This window comes from Branchiostoma belcheri, unplaced genomic scaffold, assembly GCF_001625305.1.
Source record: "Branchiostoma belcheri isolate BF01 breed outbred unplaced genomic scaffold, Haploidv18h27 scaffold8, whole genome shotgun sequence".
In the NCBI taxonomy this organism is placed as follows: domain Eukaryota; kingdom Metazoa; phylum Chordata; class Leptocardii; order Amphioxiformes; family Branchiostomatidae; genus Branchiostoma; species Branchiostoma belcheri.
In genome coordinates this window covers 4179474-4199804 of record NW_017804464.1, presented here as the reverse complement: position 1 = coordinate 4199804, position 20331 = coordinate 4179474, and the positions used below count along the sequence as shown (strand labels likewise).

General features: G+C 41.7%; 2 protein-coding genes across 2 annotated transcripts; both read right to left on the bottom strand.

Annotated features, from left to right (window-relative positions):
• Nucleotides 1-5644: 5644 nt before the first annotated feature.
• Nucleotides 5645-8846, bottom strand: LOC109486180. Its single transcript, XM_019789893.1, has 5 exons — nucleotides 8643-8846; nucleotides 7555-7640; nucleotides 7163-7252; nucleotides 6272-6385; nucleotides 5645-5790 (listed from the first exon to the last, which is right to left on the bottom strand). The coding sequence occupies exons 1-5, from the start codon at nucleotides 8725-8727 to the stop codon at nucleotides 5740-5742; spliced, it is 426 nt and encodes a 141-aa protein (XP_019645452.1). The 5' UTR covers nucleotides 8728-8846; the 3' UTR covers nucleotides 5645-5739.
• Nucleotides 8847-9906: 1060 nt separating this feature from the next.
• On the bottom strand, nucleotides 9907-16888 carry LOC109486181. Its single transcript, XM_019789894.1, has 4 exons — nucleotides 16693-16888; nucleotides 12081-12256; nucleotides 10710-10823; nucleotides 9907-10597 (listed from the first exon to the last, which is right to left on the bottom strand). The coding sequence occupies exons 1-4, from the start codon at nucleotides 16775-16777 to the stop codon at nucleotides 10547-10549; spliced, it is 426 nt and encodes a 141-aa protein (XP_019645453.1). The 5' UTR covers nucleotides 16778-16888; the 3' UTR covers nucleotides 9907-10546.
• Between the last annotated feature and the right edge of the window lie 3443 nt (nucleotides 16889-20331).

Below are 20331 nucleotides of genomic sequence, written 5' to 3'. Positions count from 1 at the left end.
TTTCAGGCCACAAAACAAAAAGAAATATATTTTGGACCAGGAAATCTGTCTGATATTGACATTCAGTGTAATTTTTTAGGGCACGTTTTCGTCAAAATTTCATTCTTGAAGCGTTCGAAATAGCACGAAAACAAGTCACATGAGGAACCAGCCTACGATACAAAACAAGCAACCGTGTTCTGTCAGTGACATCACATTTTTGCCTCACAGATATCAGTATGCTATGGGATAGGTTTATTCAACTCACAACACAAAAATGATCCGAAAATTGACTCAGAAAATCCAGTTTTGCTGCCCTGAAATTGCTTCTTGTGCCTGTTCACGTAATAACTGTAACTGTATATCTTATTACTTTGTCGACAAAAAAAGGTTTGTACCGATGATATTGTACACTATAATGTACGTTTCATAACCGACGTTACTCTCTAGGCAAAAAAAATCTCTTGGATTCGTAGCGTTTGAAAGGAAAGATCTCGGTTAATATGAATTCTGTGCAGTACGTAGAAACAATTTTCCTGGACGGTGCTTCTAAAAGCTTAAGTTATAACATCAAGGATAACGATATCATCAGTAAGAGCGTTCACTGATCTCACATCGTACAAACTGGAGATTTACATAATTCCTTGGACGTGAACGTTTTTAGGTCAACAATAACAAGGACACGTACTAAAAGACGCATTTGAAAACTGTATGTAGAAAATATTAAGGCCTGCACGCATATATTTAGCCTCCGTAGCAGGCTTATAGAACTGGGTGTTTGGTGGTCTTCGGCTGTTTTCTGATCAGCCCAGTTCTAAAACGGGGGTAATTCAATCAGGCCGGCTATGTTGTCTATATGCAATCAGAAAATAGCACATAAAAGCTCCCAAAGACCCTTAATACCCGCCAAAAACAGCTGTTGGCATGCTATGGAGGCTAGTATATATTGAGGTATGTATTGCCGATCCAGTGTGTTTTCCGAATTCGTTGCACGATTCTGTCTCTAAGCTATAACATCTGGTAGAACGATGCAGACAGTAACTTTCATTTCATGTATCACCACAATAAAATTAAGAGCGATCTCTCGGTGATTACAGTGCAGTGGTGTGAGAATGGCTGCTTTAATAAAACGGATCCTTTAAAATCACAGTGCGAATCTATGAAAACTGAAGATACCCTGTCACCTATAGATATACCTGTTGTAAATTTGCACTCGTAAAGTCGAGGCTTCAATCGTTATATAGTTGAAGATTTTCAGTTGTAAAATAACTTTGTATGGCTAGCTTCTTGATAACGTTTAGATATTCTCAATGCACAGACTTTCAATTGCATCCCTTATGGAGAGGTATTCTGATCCTACGTTTTCTCTTCATGCTTGAGCTATCTTTATTTGTTATTACTTGAATACAGTCGTATATATAATATACGTTTTTTAAATCGTAATATTACGACTTGAAAAAAATACTTACCGATGTTGCAGTTGGTTCCTGGAAGGAAAATTCTGTGCGTCGTTTTGCGTCTGAAGTCGCCGATGTCCTCCTCTGAAGAGTCCGCGGAAGAGAATAACCCTCCTCCAGATCCCGACAACCTTCTGCAGCCGCCCGCCGGCAAATCTGGTTTTAGCGGCGATGCATGTCATGAATCCTGACCGAAATGCATCACCGATGCATCATATTCCCGCAGGCGGGCGCCTTGTGCGCGGAGATAGGGTTAATTCGCCAGTACTCCGCCGGGCGGAAAATGATGTGTCAACTTACCGGCGAGTCACGCGGGCCAACGGGGGCCCATTGTTACTCTCCGTATCAACTCTACCAGGTGGAAGGGAAGCTGCAGCCCGGTAATCATGTCATGTATTGTAGCGTGGACGCCCTTTCTACAAACGTAACGGCTAGATAAGCCGGGGCTTTATGCGGTGTAAGGGAACGAATGTGAAATGAGTTATACTGGGAGGTTTCTAGTGAACAGAATAATGTTTCAATTTTTATTGCATCAAGTTTGAAATCCGTCTTGCACACACTATGACAGCGGGGGATGAGTGTACAGACTTAAGGCTATGTGACATGTCAGTAGGCTGTTCAATGGGCATTGCTTCAGTTTTTTTATTAACTGTCAAATGCATTTGTCGTGGGAGAGATATCTGTACTTGCCCGTTTGATTCTTTTCCATTTGGGACACTTAGGAAAAGAAAGGGAGCAAAAATGTGGAAAAAATTACGGTACTAGAATTTGATAACTTTTTAAGTGTCAGGATATCTTCGAATTCACTCACGAAAAGAGTAAAATAATTGTCGTCCAGTTAGCAATAAAAGGAAAGGAATAGTGATTCATAGTTAGCTACGCGGATCCGGAGTTTTCAACTTTTCAAGAGGAAGGGGGCGTAAGTTTAGTCAAGTTGAAAATCAATTTGAGGATCAATTTCAAATTCCGGCCTCGTCAGCACGTCAGAAAAATCCGTTACGCCCACTCGGCCTTCCGTTGGTGCGTCATACGTCACGTGACCCCCCAACTTCACGGTTATTTTCCTCCAGTATTTGAAATTTGACCTTCATGAAGAGCCTTTTTACGGTCGGGCGTAATGCGCGAAAATGTCACTCAACAGTCCTTAAGGCCACAGCAAGTAATTTTTATGGATGACATCAGCGCGCGCATTAGTATTCGCCTGATTTTGGAAATGAAAACAAGAAATTTTGTTGCCCTCTGACAGTGGTCAATGCCATGGCAGATGAATAGAAGATGGTAGATGAATATGAGGAGAGGAGACAAGACAAGGCTCTTTATTCTTTTGTCTTTTACTTTGATGCAGTGAATTATTTCATTCCCTTTATATGTGATGGTGATTGCATATATGAGATGTTCCCACTGAACCAAAGCTATTTGTACAATGATTGAAAGCTTGTTTTTCAAAGTGACAAATGGATGTTGTAATAGTTGTCAGTAAACCTACCATAATATAGGTATCATTTCTTGTTTAATGAAGTTTATGATGTCTTGTTTTTTTTCGCCCAATCGCATTAGATTTGGAATCTGTGGATGCCAATAATAAAATTTACTTGCTGTGGCCTATGTTGTGATAGTTGTCAGTAAACGTACCACAATATAGGTATCATTTCTTGTTTAATGAAGTTGATGATGTCTTGTTTTTTTTTTCGCCCAATCGCATTAGATTCGGAGTCTGTGGAGGATGTCATCCATAAAATTTACTTGCTTTGGCCTTAGTTTTCTTCAAAGGCTCCCAGCTAGAGACCACCACTTATGGATGGCTTCTTCAAACGAATTCGTTCTGTATGTATCTCTTAAGGCTTACGGAAAGGTGTCTTTTAAGTGGCCTCCGTCGGTATTTAAGTGGCTTCAATGGGGCTGTCGACGATGATTGAATTCGTGTTCCGAATGTTGAGGTGTGAATTTGTGAAAAGAAGGCCAAGGCACACACGCACGGGTTACTTGTGATGAAGGGGCGTCAGTTTTCATACGAATTAATTTTGTCGGCAGATTGTTGAGGAATTGTCCTGCCTGTCAAATGTGGTGGGAAATTAACGCCATATGGAACGAGTGCCATGCATCATCATTTGTGGTGGAAACGGACACTATAAAACCGTCAGGAAGGGTGTTTGGGAACAGAGGTTACTGGTTAAAGCGATATTATGTAAGATTTTTGCGCCAAAAATTGTGAATATAAATAACTGAAATTTTCTCATCTAGATTGTCATTTTCAATATCTTTCGACATATTAGCGTCGTTATTTCACTTTTTCCGGTGACTCAGCGCAGCGCGAGAATAAGCTGCGCCAGGCCCGATGTATTTTTAGGAGGCTCCTAAAAAGAACGTAACAAACAGCGGTAAACAAACTGAGGAGATGGCAGTTTTGTAACACGTTTTTGCTGCGCAACGACGTTGATCTTTTACTCCCCAAATGCCATTATGAACCCAGGTAGGATTATAGCGCAAGAAAATGTGCAAAACAACAATGTTTAATATAGTGAAAATCTTATATCGTTTTAATGCGCCGTCACATGCGTCCTATGATTTTTTTGAGGTAGGATTTTCAGCAAAACTATCACTGAACTATACGTAAATCTACGACAATCTTTTTCGTCACAAGACCGAATTTTAACGATCCTTCCGCGACTGTCCTCCAAACGCCCTCTATTTTCTGTCGTAAACCTGTCGTGTGACGAATGTAAGCGGGTTGTAAAGAAGTCGGCGTGGCTTAAGACAGCGGCTTGAAGAGGACATGAAGTGATAAATAATTGAAGGGACCTGGAGCTTTCCTTGTCACACAGAAGAATCCTTGTAGGCAGTCTAAAGCCGGGCTTCTCTTTTGTGAATCACGCAAATACCAGGACCCCGGCAGCGGCACTGGACGGAATACCGATAGTAAATACTCTGCACAGGCTCTACCAGGCTTCTGGAGGCAACTAGAAAGAGTAGAAATTGGCCAACTAGAGAGAAATAACATTCCGGGCGAGTTGGTCCACTAGAAATTTTGCCGCAAATTTTGCCATTTTTCTGGTTGGTTTATTGCTTAAATGATCTTCAGCACTGAGATAGTCGTTTTGTTGGAATAATGAGGGGATTACTTTTATACCGTTTGATCGTAGCGACCTCCGGCAGGCTTCGGGTGCAGCAAAATGTACTTTCTAGTGGACCAACTCGCCTGACATGTTATCTCTCTATTTGGCCAATTTCTACTCTTTCCAGTCGCCTCTTGAAGCCTGGGGGAGGCTAGGGAAAGCGTAGGGATCGTGGTTTGCTTCACTATGTTCGCTCCTGCTGTATGAAATTGTCACTTTGTACATTTCAGTACAAATCTATTCATAAGTCTTTGCATAAGCCCACATGTGATGTGCACAAGCCAAACACCACCACCAATTACCATGTAAAACAAGCTGTACATAACGAAGATCCGCTAGGGGGCGTCAGGAAGATGCTAACAAATATACTAAGTAGCGACTTGGCCTTACGGCCGTGTGCGATGTCCTTGTTGCTGAACGCCAGGTTTGGGACTTTGAGGGGGATTCCAGTGCACTCTGAGACGTGCGTTTTATGGTTATCATGCATGATATACGGTAAAATACCACTTGAAGTTAACGATACATGTTCAGATGATTTATTCAGAGCAAATTACTACAAAAATCGAAGTAAAGTCGCTTTGTTTTGTCCACTGGGGTCAACGTTCTCTCGGACGTCTAGCAGCGCTTGGATTGAGGATTTACTGTAAACGCGTGTGCTGTAAACGCGTGTGCTGTGAACGCGTGTACTGTAAACGCGTGTACTGTAAACGCGTGTACTGTAAACGCGTGTACTGTAAACGCGTGTACTGTAAACGCGTGTACTGTAAACGCGTGTACTGTAAACGCGTGTACTGTAAACGCGTGTGCTGTGAACGCGTGTACTGTAAACGCGTGTACTGTAAACGCGTGTACTGTAAACGCGTGTGGTGTAAACGCGTGTACTGTAAACGCTGTACATAACGAAGATCCGCTAGGGGGCGTCAGGAAGATGCTAACAAATATACTAAGTAGCGACTTGGCCTTACGGCCGTGTGCGATGTCCTTGTTGCTGAACGCCAGGTTTGGGACTTTGAGGGGGATTCCAGTGCACTCTGAGACGTGCGTTTTATGGTTATCATGCATGATATACGGTAAAATACCACTTGAAGTTAACGATACATGTTCAGATGATTTATTCAGAGCAAATTACTACAAAAATCGAAGTAAAGTCGTTTTGTTTGGTCCACTGGGGTCAACGTTCTCTCGGACGTCTAGCAGCGCTTGGATTGAGTCCAACCCTCCACGTCTCCAGCTTTGAAGTCCTACAAATGAATGAATGAATGAATGAATGAATGAATGATTTGTAATAGTATTAGCCAAGTATATCTCGAAACGTTCTAAATTTTTGTCAACACCTCAGGGGGTGGGGCTAATGGTACAGCATTGTGTGCAATCTACAAGAAGTCTAGGAATTTTATCCTATCGTATGAATTGTCCACAGGAATGTCTCACAGCTCTGGAATTTTGCTGACACACATCTATGTCCACATTTCTGCTTAGTGAAATTACTGGACAACCTTTGGACATTGTGAACCACAGGAATGTCTCACTGACTCTCACAGCTCTGGAATTTCGCTGACACATCTATGCCCACATTTCTACTTAGTGGACAGCGACAACAACTCTACCAACAACCACCGTCACCATGGCAACAGTAATGTTTCCATTGCCAGTCTTGTTGAAGTTGAAAACCCTGAGCTAAATCATTGAAAAGCTACTTTTTTGTACTCTCAGAACACTCACCGTGTGAATGGTGTCGTCGTCAACAAAATGGCGGCAGACGCGCGCGGTAAGTCCCTTCCCGTCATGGTCAGGGTACACGGAGATCAGGTTGTCTCCTTCTATGGTGTAGGTCACCTGAAGGACAGTATTTGAGAAGTTAGTATAAGCAAGGGTTCATCAGTTTTATACAGTGCTGCATTCGTTTTTAAAGTTTGTTTGTAAATCTTAAACGGTAAAATCTCGTGTGAATAAGGTCACGCGTCTGTAACCGTAACTCTCGCGAGATTACGTTTTGAGAGGTCATTAATTAACCTGATGAAGGTGACAGTGGTCGTTGAAAAGTTGATCTCTAAGTAAGATTTCAAGTTATTATGGCTACGTGGCTTATTAAACCACATAACTCTTTACTACACACTAAACTTTCGTTCCATGCCATAGCAAAGACGTTTGATGTTATCTGCGTTAGGCCACACCGATTTAATTTTATGGATGACATCCTCTGAAGACCCTCAAACTAGTGCGCGCGGGCGAATAAAAAAAAATTCCGGCCAAAAATAAAAATGCTACTAAACCACAGGAATACAAAGCTGGTAATTGTGAATTTGCGGCAGTACATAGAGACGTATACAACAAGCCGGCACATGCTGGCTTTTTGCGGAATTTATGAATCGGCGCTGTACGTATGTACTGAGTTCTTGAGTCGTGGAGCTTCGGTAGCCTGGGTGCCATCCTTCAGAGGTACCACCTCCGTATTGTCGCTAACTACCATGGAATACCCAGGTCTAGAGCCAGATCAGAGCCTCGGAGGACGTGATCTTTTTTTTTTTTTTGAGAACAGACGAAAATCAATGCGCGCGCGGATGTCATCCATAAAATTAAATCAGTGTGGCCTTATCCAAATTCGTTTCTGACCTTTCTCATCCTGCCAGTGTGCGCATCTTCCTCCTCTCCCTCCACTCCCAGGGTGAAGTTGCTCTCCCAAGTCTTCCCCATGAACTCAACCTTTTTTTATTCAGAAAAACAGTGATAAATACAAAAGAAAGGACACAGATTAAGTGACTGTGAACTGAAGTTAGGTACAACTTACATTCTCGAGCGCAGCCACTTTTACAATGTAAAATCAAGGCATTTTACAAGACGTTTGAAACAGTGTGTATACATAAGAAACTAGTTGAAGTGTGAGTCATATCTACGATCCAAGAAGGAAAATTTAAGGAAAGCAAAACAGGACACATACAGCTAAAAGCGTTTTGTTCCTGTTATGTAGTTTTGTGTCACAGGCTTTACAGTTAATGTAACTCCACCTTGAAGCACAGCTTGTCTCCTGTCAGAGATGCGTTGACGGGGAAGGAAGATTCCTGCATCTTCTTGAACTTCTCGGGTGTGACGCCTGTAGGGATACAACACATCAACACATGTCACATATGTAAACATTGTACGTTTGGGAATGCATCTATAGCAGCGACACCTGTGCTGCAGTGCAATGTGAACCAGTCAGAACTGCCCTGAGGAAGGTGATAGACGGTCACCGAAACGTCCGCTGTGAATGAAACACTCTGTTGTGTAAAAATAGTCTTTTCACCAACCTGACAAAACTATTCATGTGCACGGACATGTCACTCATCATGTAGACTCGCCATATATCTATGTCCTATGGCCGCACCTGGGGTCGTATTGAGGTCACCTGAGTTATAGCGCCGAATGGCAGCCGCTCCAGACCCTTGTGATTATGCCCCAATACTAGTAATACTGATAATAGTAGTAGTAATAGTTATAATAACACACACAGGTCACAAGGGACTGAAGATACAAAACATGTCACAAATGTAGACCCGCCATACTTTCTGGAGTGGCTGTCAACACTCGTCACTTGAATACATACTCTGTTAATGAGTAACGAGTCTGTGTGTGCTATATATATATATACCGTCACCTTTGTACACAGTAGATTTTTAAGCTTCCAAAATTAGTCCTGTCAGCTCACGTAAAGAAGTTGAGTTGTTTACTTTTTTAACAGAACTTGCAGTTGTCCATGTTAACTTGAGTCTAGACGATTGGGTACTCTCTGGTTGTCGTATGAGACAGCAGGAACAATTCAGTTTTGAGAAGTTGTGGTTACGTTAACGTTGTTTGTGCAAGCAAACTCTCTGTGACTCCAGCACAGAACGGTTAACAACTATGGCAGGCTACGTTGCTTTTCCGACCAAAAAAAACTGAGGAGACAGTGTGCTAGGCTTATGATTGTCTGCAATGCTTTTTGTCAGAGGATTGAGTTAATTCACCGTTGTTTAGTGTACAGACAAATCGACAGAGATCTAACAAAAGTTCTCTGGCCTGTCGCCGATGGTTTGATATGCTCTCTTGACCAGGAATAAACTTAGCGTACACGTACCAATTTTCTCCATGATCTGAGGGTAGTTGTCGGAATGATTTCCGTGCTTCCAGGTTCCACAAAATTTGTCTACGGGAAAAGGCATCTTGTTGCGGTGTCTCGGCTTCTCTGGCGGCTGAAGTCGGTATGGTCTGGGGGAGGTTCTGTCAGGTGTGTGCCTGTGAAAACGCTGGCGTTGCACTATTTGTACTTTGTGCCGGTAGACGCCGCAAGGCAAGACGACAAATATAGACATGAGTCAGGACTCCAAATATGGGCACGCTACGATCGCTAGGTCGAATGGCTCATTGAAGAACCTATATCAATGACCAGTGACTTAATGCTCTAAATACCCATGCCTTTCCAATCTTCGTTACTCATAGAAAACAGAGGACAATTGCAAAAGGATGTCAGTTCATGTTCTTGTTGTATATGGCCGACTACGGCGTCGTGTATAGTTGCAAAAACGAACACAACCAGCTATATAGCTAGCAACAAACCAAATTGACAATTTTGGCACGCTACAATCTGAATGTCCAATGACTCAATAGAATTAATGTCAATGACTTGATGCTTCGAATGCCCATGTGTGTCCGTCGACAAATATAGACATGAGTCAGGAAACCAAATATGCATGGGCACGCTACGATCGCTAGGTCGAATGGCTCATTGAAGAACCTATATCAATGAACAGTGACTTAATGCTCTAAATACTCATGCCTTTCCAATCTTCGTTACTCCCAGATAAAAAGAGGACAATTGCAAAAGCATGTTACTAGTAGTTCATGTTCTTGTTGTCTATGGGGGCAGAATATCGGCGTCTAGTTTCAAAGACTAGCAGAATCAGCTAAAGTTAGCAACAAACTTAAATTGACGACTTTTTTGTAGAGAGGGTATGAACTTTGGTACTAGCTTTATCTTTGTTTGCAGGTGTATTATCTGCCATACAATATTCTGACGCTGACAGCCTTAGTCAATTTCTCCTGCCCTTCTGAGCTAAATCGCTAGAAAGCGCCACTGAGTTGTCTTCGTGTAGACGTTCCACATCCAACACATAAGCCCATGCCACATGGTCTATAGGAAATTTTTCAGTAGCTATACTAAGCTCTACACGCTTGGCGGTGAGTACTGTCCTTTGCGCTGAACGCAAGGTTGTAAGGGTGTCAAGGTCAAGGACAGTGATGGTAGCTAAGCCTCGATGGGTGCCCTTACAAAGTTCGTAAGATAAGCCGCCGATGTTGTAGATGTACGACCCGAAAGAAAGACACAGGAGCCGACAGCTAAGTGGAAAGTGGTCTGTATTCTCTTCTCTCTCAAACGGGAACTAACTTAACTACATGAGTGCAGGGGCTTTTATATTCTTCACCGCCTACACACAGGTTTCTTGGAAAAAGTTACATTCTTTGTATCACAATCATCCTGAGTCACATCCTTTCCCTTTCTTAAGATGTTACTGACCAGTCCCTGGACATGCCCAAATAAGGCTAGGGCCAGGCGGTCAGGACGTGTGCCGGCCTAGACCCCTGGGAAGATAGTCATTAGGAAGTGTCATTCAAAGCTCGCCCACTGTTTCCTAGTAGAGGGCTGCTGAAAGTGACTGTACAGGGAATGTCTCAGGATGTCCCAGGAAATACACTGCAACTCTTACAATCAATAATAAAATATATCCTAGCAGGTTAGAGCACCCTATTACATGCCGGGGACCATGCATGGATATTCCAAGGTACTCTAAGACGTGCATTTTTGGGTTCTTATCCACAATACACCGTAAAATACCACCCAAAGTGTACTACTAGTATAACAATTAGCAATACATGTTCAGATTCTTTATTTAGAGCAAATCGTTACAAAAATCGAAGCAAAGTTGACAAACAGCTTGTCTGGTTCATGGAGGTTAAACGTTCCCTTGGACGTCTACTGACGGTCTAGCAGCGCTTGAACTGTATCCAGCCCTCCACATCTCCAGCTTTCACATCCTACAAATAAATGAATGAATTATCTGTTAGACAAGTGCTTGTTGAAACGTTCTAGATTTTTGAAGTTGAAAACCCCGAGCTAAATCCTTGAAAAAGCTCTCAGAACACTCACCACATGAATGGTGTCGTCATCAACAAAACGGCGGCAGAAGCGCATAGCAAGTCCCTTCCCGTCATGGTCAGGGTACACGGAGATCAGTTTGTCTCCTTCTATGGTGTAGGTCACCTGAAGGACAGAGTTCGACAAGTAAGTATGAGCAAGAGTTCGTCAGTTCTATACAGTGCTGCATTTGCTTATTACACCCTGAAGGAGGTCATGACCATAAACAAGACTGACTAATGGATTAATGAGATAGCGACCCGGGTGTACTCTCTAGCTGACCAACTCCACTGGCATGTTATCTCTCTATTTGACTATTGACTGGGCTTTTTTTTAAATCTTTTAACCAGTGGGATTTTGGGCTCTATTGACAGATTTTTTTTCATTTTCGTTTTTATTTTTTTTTACCAATCAGAAGGCAAATGCTACTGTACTGTATATTTGGCATTTCACAATGGTGACTACCAACACAGCGTAACGTCACAATACCATTACAGAGTTATTCAGCAGAATTTCATAAGCTGTCTGAAATACAAAGGCAGCCATGTGTGTGATGCAGTTCGACATTGTACCAGTAATCGTACTGGCACAAAATGACCTAGAAGTATAAGGCAGTTATATGTGAACCGTCTGGAAATCAAATATTCGGTCAGATTTTGGCCGGATGTGCTGATTGGTGCATTCTGTCTTGTTCATTAGCCTAACGTCCTTCTCAGTATGTGCTCAGTATTGTTATTCTTATGAAGGACCGTATTTAAAGGATTTTTATCTTAATTTTAATATTGTTTGGCGTTTCGCGATTCGGTCATGGTACATTCTCATCCTCACAACAAAAGACCAGACGTTACCATTGATCAAGTTCTTTCACCATGGATCAAGTGCTTAAGCACACTTCCATAGAAGGAGCAAATCTTGCGTATTTAAAGGATTTTCTTTTCTTCGTTTTAATGTTGTTTGTTGCCGGCGTTTCGCGATTCGGTCATACGTCATAGTACATGCTCATCCTCACAACAAAAGAGCAGACGTCACTATGGATCAAGTGCATAAAAAGAAGCTTATAAGGCTTTTCACGTATCGTGGACCAACTAAGTCTGTTATTTTAGCTGTACATATTGTGTATGTTGATGTATATATGTACATGTTGATGTATTGTTACGTTTATGTGTATACTCTCTCCTGGAAGAATAGCTGTCACCCTCGGGTGGGCAGCTAAAGGAGAGTAAGCTATGTCCAGCTTCAGCTATTTATCTCATTTTTACATTAAATACATTATGGCTCCGTGGCTTATCAAACCAGATGACTTTTATAATATAATACTACACACTAAACTTTCCTTCCATGCCAGAGTACAGAAGCCTGATATTATTTGGATCCGTTTCTCACCTTTTTCATCTTGCCGGTGACCGCATCTTCCTCCTCCCCCTCCACTTCCAGGGTGTGATTGGTGACCCAAGTCTTCCCCATGAACTCCACCTTGAACGACAGCTTGTCTCCTGTCAGAGATGCGTCGATGGGAAAGGGAGATTCCTTCATCTCCTTAAACTTCTCGGCTGTGACGTCTGCAGGGGTGCAACACATCATGTCATACATGCAGACTCGCCACACTCTAGAGTGGTTGTGAACACATGTCACAAGGGACTGATGATACAGCACATGTACATGTAGACTCTAGAGTGGTTGTGAACACATGTCACAAGGGACTGACGATACAGCACATGTACATGTAGACTCTAGAGTGGTTGTGAACACATGTCACAAGGGACTGATGATACAGCACATGTACATGTAGACACTAGAGTGGCTGTCAACGCATGTCACACATGTAGACACGCCATTTATTTCTGGAGTGGCTGTCAACACATAGTTTTAAAGTAGAGATAATAAGTTAAATAAGTAGACCGTATACGTAGACCTCCATGTTAGCATATAGTTTTATATCACTACATTTTGTATTCACTGTTCTTGTCAATGTCTGTTTGCATATTAGCCCTTGGGCATGAAAACTTGTCCCTGGAAACTTGACATCCGACATGCATATTTCACCAACCTTAAGACTTACAAAAACATGATTAAAACAGAAAAAAAGCTCTTTAAGGAAAGGCAATGGAAGAATCTATATAACATTAGTAAAACAAATCCCAAAAATTTTGGAGAGAGATGAATTGCAAAGACAGGAAGACAATGACAAACTTGTTGAAAACAATAACATTGATTAGTCCCGAAGAGTGGAAAACCCACTTCGAATCCCTGAGCGACTCGGTTAACAGTTAACAGTAATACGGGTTCTCACCAAATTGGCCATAAGAGACCAGACCTTCTGCAGACAGCTAATGACAATACTGTAATGGACAGAGAAAATAAGGAACACACAGAAAATATTATTAACAGCCTTTAAAACAAGGAAAATCGTAGATTTTGTACCTCCGGGTATTGTAATGTATGTTGCAGAATGTTGGGTGCATGTTGGGACTGTTCTTTAAATTAACTAGTGAATTCGCGCGAATACCATTTTTTTCGAAAAGTTTCGAAATGTTTGTAATTGGCTAAATGATCTGTGAAATCACTAATCCCCCCTAGCCGACTGGAGCCCAAAAATAGAAAGGACAGGAGGCATCCCGTGGCGAATCTGGCTGCCCGACCCTCAGCGACCAGCGATAATGTAAACAAACACCCACACAAACGGCCGCGTGAGAAATCAACTTGCTCTCGAAAATTTATCAAGCCGACCGCTTCCCCCCGCGGCTGCCATCCCTCCCCACTTATCCCACACTAGTTCAAATCACGCTCGGTCTTCAAGTATATCTTAGTGGATGATGAAAATCAGAAAACAACACGGAAATCCCCACCGAAGTTCGAAAACACAGGGACTCAGCGGTCGAGAGGCTGTACAGACACCCGGCCAGATCCGGACGCGAGGAGAGCCAGGGCGCAAATCAGGGTCGGCGGGGCGTGTGGCTTTCCCTGGCCGAAAGATTATCGCTCACTCGTGGTAGGGGATGGCACCCAAGCTAGCTCCAGGATAACATCGGCGACCCCGAGCCGAGTGTGCTGATTGATTGGCGAAGATGTAACCGCAAATGGTCAACCCGCGCGACCATTTTCACACACTAACAACAGTAACGGGTGTCCGAGACACGAAATACAAATAATCTTACGCCCCAAAACACACATACAACTTAGAGTTCCTCGATCTCATACCTTCGCCAAATGATGTTAATCTTTATGGATGACAAATTATTGTGCCATTCTATTGTTTCCTCATAAATTATGCAAATAAGGTCCTGATTTGAATATATTATGTTTAATGATGTTTACCTTCACTGAACTTTCACATACCACATGTATAAAAATTCCAGACAGTCATCATTACAGAATTATAACATTTTCTCATTAATTATGCAAATTATGTCCTCATATACATAATCAATATCTGCCTGTGTTTCTCTCCTTCTCAATTACCAATCTCACAAGCTTCAATAGTCTTATCATGGAATGCAGCTGGTTTATAGAATCTCCCCATAAATTATGCAAATCACATCCATATTTGCATAATTGTCATATAATTATATCAAGCATCATGAAAGCTACCTACATACCAAAAATCACGACGATCCGTCAACCGGTTCTTGAGTTATGCTCTTTTTGATATTTTAAAACAATAGCCCTGCAGTTCCAGAGCAAGCCGCTAGGGGGCGCAAACTGACGTCACTTCTTCCCCAGCACAAGAGCTACCTACCATTTAAATTTCGTCACCCTAGCATGTCTAGATCATGAGATATCAAAACCGGAAGTTCAGCTGCAGTACCATAAGAAGCCGCCAGGGGGCCCAAAATCTAATCAGTTCGAGCTCTCATCAAGACCTACCCACCTACCAAATATCAAGATAATCCATCTAAGCTTTCTTGAGTTATGCTGTTGACAGACAGACAGACAGACAGACAGACAGACACACACACACACACACACACGGCCATGAAAACATAACCTTCTCCAATTCTTGGCTAAGGTAATAAAACAAAAAAACCCTGCACCATCTACAGCCCATTAACAGAAGATACACCGAGTCCCGTCTACCCCAACGCGAAATGCATGTCGAGAACGCCTGAGACAGTATACCACGGTATTTTTAAGAAGTCGTACTATACGCAGAAAACATCCGAAATTGCGCAAGAGGGCGTTGACCCCTGACCCATTGGCCCACCCGGAAGTTGGCTGGCTGCGACCCGCGCGACCATTTTCACACTCGATACCTGAAACCCCCTCTCACCAGATGTGGACGCAACCTACGACACTTTATACACGCCGAAAACCAAAAGACAAAACCACTTTCACACACAAGGGGTGTCCATACGCTGTCAAAACGCATCATTTTCACGCACTAAAACACACATACTAAAAAACAAAAACAACGTGCACCATCTACAGCCCAATAGCAAAACGTATACCAAGTCCCAGACATATCCGTCCACCCAAACGCTAGAAACTGCTGCGAACGTAATTTTCGTCTTCCCCCACAAAACCTCCGCGCACGGGATACATCCCTACCCGGAGGTAATGAAACAGGAAACCCATTAGATATTGGAATCTCAGAGGAAGAGATTATAGCAGGACTACACAAACTAAATGGCAACAAAACGTGTGGCACAGATTCTATTATTAACTTCAAGGAAATGCCAAAAAAATGCGGTATTAACAAACTCGTTTAACCATTTAAGAAACTATCCAATCTCATTCTCCAGTCCGGTAACTTTCCCTATCAATGGAGTAAAACATTCTTGTTCCCAACGAAGAGAGACTTAAATTAATGCAGATGATCAAATGTAACACTACTAAAAAGTACCCAATACAACTAGAGAGACGTTCCACGTATTTATGTCATGACCCGATAAATTCCCTGCTTATATAGGCCAATACTGCCATGCAAAAAAAGAAATCTTAGAATACCTCATTTGTTAACCATATAGCAAAACGTAGCTTAGCACCTACATGTAGAATTGTAACAGATCTTGGTCAGTAATTTAGTCGACACTCTGTATAGTACTCATAGAACCTGCATAGTATGTATACAACTCCTAATTGTACTCTTAATTTAGGAATATAGTATAGTAGCTTAGAACATACGTGTAGAGGTGTACTAGCTCTTAGTTAGTTCTATTCAACATTTTGCCAGACATGATACCCGTGGGAACTTAAATGTAGAGTTTTAATAGACTCATACCAACTAGTAATCTTATTATCCGCCATACATTGTACCTGTTATCGTTGTGCAACAAACTTGGCTTTGACTTGAATTCTCTGTTAATGTGTAACGAATCTGTGTGCCCTACCGTCACCTTTGTACACAGAACATCTGTAAGCTTCTAAAAATTAGTCCTGTGAGCTCACGTATTAAAAGAAGTTGAGTTGAGTTTAACAGAACGTACAATTCACTAATTTTATTGTCCATGTTAAAACTTAGCGATGCTGGTTTTACTCCCTTGAGTCTAGGCAATTGGGTACTTTCTGGTTGTGGCATGAGACAGCAGGAACGTAACAATTCATGCGCCAGTTAGTGACCAAGGACGCGTTGAACAACTCGGACAACGACAAGTGCAGACGAGGAGTTTTATTCCAGACGTGTTTACAACACGGAGTCGGTGTTAGGACTGACTCTATGGAGGGGTCACATAAACTATGAGCGCACGGGCTCATTAGCATAACCAACTCTTAGTGGCGATGAAGTTGCACTTGTTTGTGCAAGAGAACTCTCTGTGACGCAGAACGGTTAACAACTATGGCGGACTACGTGTCTTTTCCGACAAAAAATGAGGGTACGGTGTGTTAGGTTTATGATTGTCTGCGATGCTTTCACAGTAATTGAGTCAGAGTTAATTCACCATTGTTTAGTGTACATATAAATCCGGACAGCGATTTAACAAAAGCTCAGTGGCCTGTCGCCGATAGTTATACTCTCTTGACCAGGAATCGACTTCATACAAAGAAAGTGTACACGTACCAATTTTCTCCATGATCTGAGGGTAGTTGTCAGAATGATCTCCGTGCTTCCAGGTTCCGCAAAACTTGTCTACGGGAAAAGGCATCTTGTTGTGGTGTTTCGGCTTCTCTGGCGACTGAAGACGGTCTTGTCTGGGGGTGGTTCTGCCAGGTGTGTGCCTGTGAAAGCGATGGCGTTGCACTATTTGTACCTAATGGCAAGACGCCAAAATAGACATGACATTGAGTCAGGACTCCAAATATGGGCACGCTACGACCGCTAGGTCGAAATGCTCATTGAAGAACCTATATCAAGTTTAGGCCACACCGACTTGATATTATGGATGACATCCGCGCGCGCATTGATTTTCGCCTGATCTAAAAAAAAAAAAGATCACATCTTCCGAGGCTCTGGCCTGGCTTTAGGCCCGGGTAGTCCATGGTGGTAAGCTACAACGAAGCCGGTGGTAACTCTAGAGGACTGCACCCAGGCTACCGAAGCTCCACGACTCAAGAACTCATCAGTACATACGTACAGTGTCGATTGTTGCTTTTGTTCGCCCGCGCGCACTTGTTTGGGGGTCTTCAGAGGATCGATGTCATCCATAAATTACAGGCGCATTCTCTGATGTAAATACTCTGACGCTGGCAGCCTTAGTCAATGTTCACTGCGCTTCTGAGCTAAATCGCTAGAAGACGCTACTGAGTGGCCTTTGTGTAGACGTTCAGCAGCCAACGCATGAGCCCATGCCACACGGTCTATTCAATAGCTCTACTAACTTCTACCCTGGCCTGACATGGTGGCGGTGAGTACTGTCCTTGGTGCTGAACGCCAGGTTTTGGAACCATACATTGATATCTCAGGGTACGTATACTGGTAGTCTATTAAACACACGTAAGATGATTGTCGTCCTGTTGATCATATATTTTTGCAAAGTATAAAATTTCATTAAGATTTGTCGGCTATGGACACTTGTTATATTGATTCGCTGCACAATTTGGTACATCTATTAACATTTATCTTGCCTTCTTTCACCCCTTCTGTCAATGGTATAGTCAAGGTGTCAAAGGTCATTTTATTTTGAGAACTGGTGGAGTGCACGTGTAAAAACTCGCTAAATATTTTGCTGTTTTTGTCTCGGTTTCTTGCCACAAATTAGTGGAATATGTTCTCGTTAGGTCGGTAGAATGTTTTAGTAAGTGTGCAGCAGAATGTCATGGGAGTTTTCGCCGTGGATTTGTGCCGTTCTGGTGATGTTTTGAAGAGAAAAATGCGGATTTCCTGACCTGGCGAATTTTGAAGAAGACAAGAAAATGGCGCATGGCGAGACAGTTGGGAAGAGTAGCATGGCATGGAGACGACTTCGCTTATTGTTGCAGGTAAACCAGCAAATTTGTTTGGCTGACATTATTTACAGTAAACTATATTCTTCCCTGTAGTGCGAACATGTCAAGTTGCATTCCGTAAGAAATGACCTAGTTCAGTATTACTACTAGACTTTGAGAGCGACCCTTCCTAATTTTAGACAGGCTTTGAAAAAGTCTATCATTTTTGCAGCGTATTCAACAACATTTTCAACATGTGTATTACTATTGAATTTAACGTTATGTGCATGTCTTTTCTGTTTATTGTTCAGTTGTATGAAGTTACTTTTGTAGAAAGAAATTATGCGTTGACGAAACCATTTTCTTTTCTTTATAAATCTCCACGTGGTTCAAAACACCTGTTGGAATGTGCCCGCGTCACCGTGTGGGTTGTTATTGTCATCATTTAGAAATGTTTTGAATTTTTGGTAATTGTTTGTCTAAGAAATTTCATAGATTGGAAATATTTTGAATATCTTTTCAACATTCCAAATAATTCCGTGGTTTTGTAAAACGTTTGAAATATTCCTGATGTGGATTATGACATTTCCAATAGTTTCTAAATATTTCTAACAGCATTCTACCATTTTTTAACCATTATTTACAGTTATTTCTAACATTTTGTAGTGGGCTGGGAAGGAAGTAATTCACACATCCCTGTGAAGTACAGGGTAGTCTGCCTAGGCGTCAGGCATTGATGCCTTCATAAAATATACAGAAGAAGACAGAAGAGTCGGATTAGCACCTACTTTTATGGGGGCTATAACCCTCACCTACATGTACCATTTGGTTATTTGTTTGAAATATTTCTAAATATATCGAAAATTGAAAGAAACACGTAGTTACTAGTAGATACTTCAAATCTATTCTAAATGAAGAGATCTTTGTGTAGCCATGCACGTTCAAAATGTTTCAGAAATATCTAAATGAATTCAAATATATTCAAATTTTCATTTTGAAATTTATGAAAAATTTTGAACTTTTGTTACTGAGTTTTCTTTTCTTCTAAATAATTCAAGAGTATTACAAACATGGAGAAAAACATTCGCAGTGACGCGGAATGGACATAATTTAATATTTTCGATAATACCGCCAAAAACGCGTAAACAAGATGGGGTCCTAAAAGGTTCAAGGCGCCGAAATAACTACAATACAAAACGTTTGGAAACTTCAGTCAAGTTGACCATAGTTTCGTTCTTGATTATCATTTGAAATGTATTATGTATTATACTATAATTTAAAAGCTTGTTGGTTTCAATTTTAGACTGTAATGTCAGTAAATGTAATGGCCCAGGGCCAAGTATTTGTGGCGCAAATGCACATTCAAACACTACATTTGAATATGATAAAAGGTCATAATTGCTGTTTTTAAAACATTTTGCGCCGAGTTTATATAATTCTACATAAAGTTTCAGTTGAAGGGGTTTGATTCATTTTATTGTTGTTGTTGTCGCTATCCCCGTTTTTTTATGGTCATTAGGCACAGTTTTGGTCGAGGTGAAGAAACTATTTCTTCTTTTCATAGAATCCCATAGTGAGTTGTGCTCTGAGGGTCAGCAACCTGTGCAGGTGTTCAGTACTGATGCGATGAGACTTGTGATGACAGAGGCACCAGGTGATCCGTTACATGTAGGAGTATCTGGCCAGGTGAGAAAAATTTGAATTCTGCATTTTACTTATAATCTATTTCTATTCTTTGAGACAAGTGTGTAACTACTAATGTCTGTATAGTTAGGTGGCTGCTGACTGATCATGATGCAGTAGTGAAGACTTCTGTCTGAACCTGACAAGACAGATTGGACCAGACCAGATGATTTGAAAACCCAAGAGGAATATCAGGTGAGAAAAATCTGAATTCTGCATTGTACCTACAGCCATTTGTATTATTTGAGACAAGTGTGTAATCTAATGTCTGTATAGTTAGGTGGCTGCTGACTGATACAATAGTGTGGACTCCTGTCTGAACCTGACAAGAGAAGATTGGACCAGATTGGGTGATTTAGAGACAAGGGCTCAACAAACCAGCTAACTTGACAGAGTGAAGAGTCTGTACAGGTGAGACAATGCTTTACAACTTTATTTTTTCTATGTGTTAAGAAATGAGAGACAATAACATACTCCTTTTAACACCATGTACAGATCTAAACCAAGGAATAGTTGAATTGCAGGATTTTGTCATAATCTTTAATTTATGGTCACTCCATGTTGCCTGGAAATTTTTTGGGGGTGCATCACACTAATTATTCATTATATTAGTTAGGTGTGTCCTGACGTTCCTGTCCTGACGTCCCTGTCC

Bases quoted from the DNA above. Each gene is read 5' to 3' on its own strand.
- LOC109486180 (XM_019789893.1), bottom strand. From the start codon at position 8,727: ATGCCTTTTCCCGTAGACAAATTTTGTGGAACCTGGAAGCACGGAAAT. The intron at 7,253-7,554 runs GTGGAGTTACAT...GAATAAAAAAAG, and splicing joins GAGACAAGCTGTGCTTCAAG to GTTGAGTTCATGGGGAAGAC. The intron at 6,386-7,162 runs GTCAGAAACGAA...ACTGTCCTTCAG, and splicing joins ACACTGGCAGGATGAGAAAG to GTGACCTACACCATAGAAGG.
- LOC109486181 (XM_019789894.1), bottom strand. From the start codon at position 16,777: ATGCCTTTTCCCGTAGACAAGTTTTGCGGAACCTGGAAGCACGGAGAT. The intron at 12,257-16,692 runs GTACGTGTACAC...GCACCCCTGCAG, and splicing joins TCAGATCATGGAGAAAATTG to ACGTCACAGCCGAGAAGTTT. The intron at 10,598-10,709 runs GTGAGTGTTCTG...ATTTATTTGTAG, and splicing joins ATGACGACACCATTCATGTG to GATGTGAAAGCTGGAGATGT.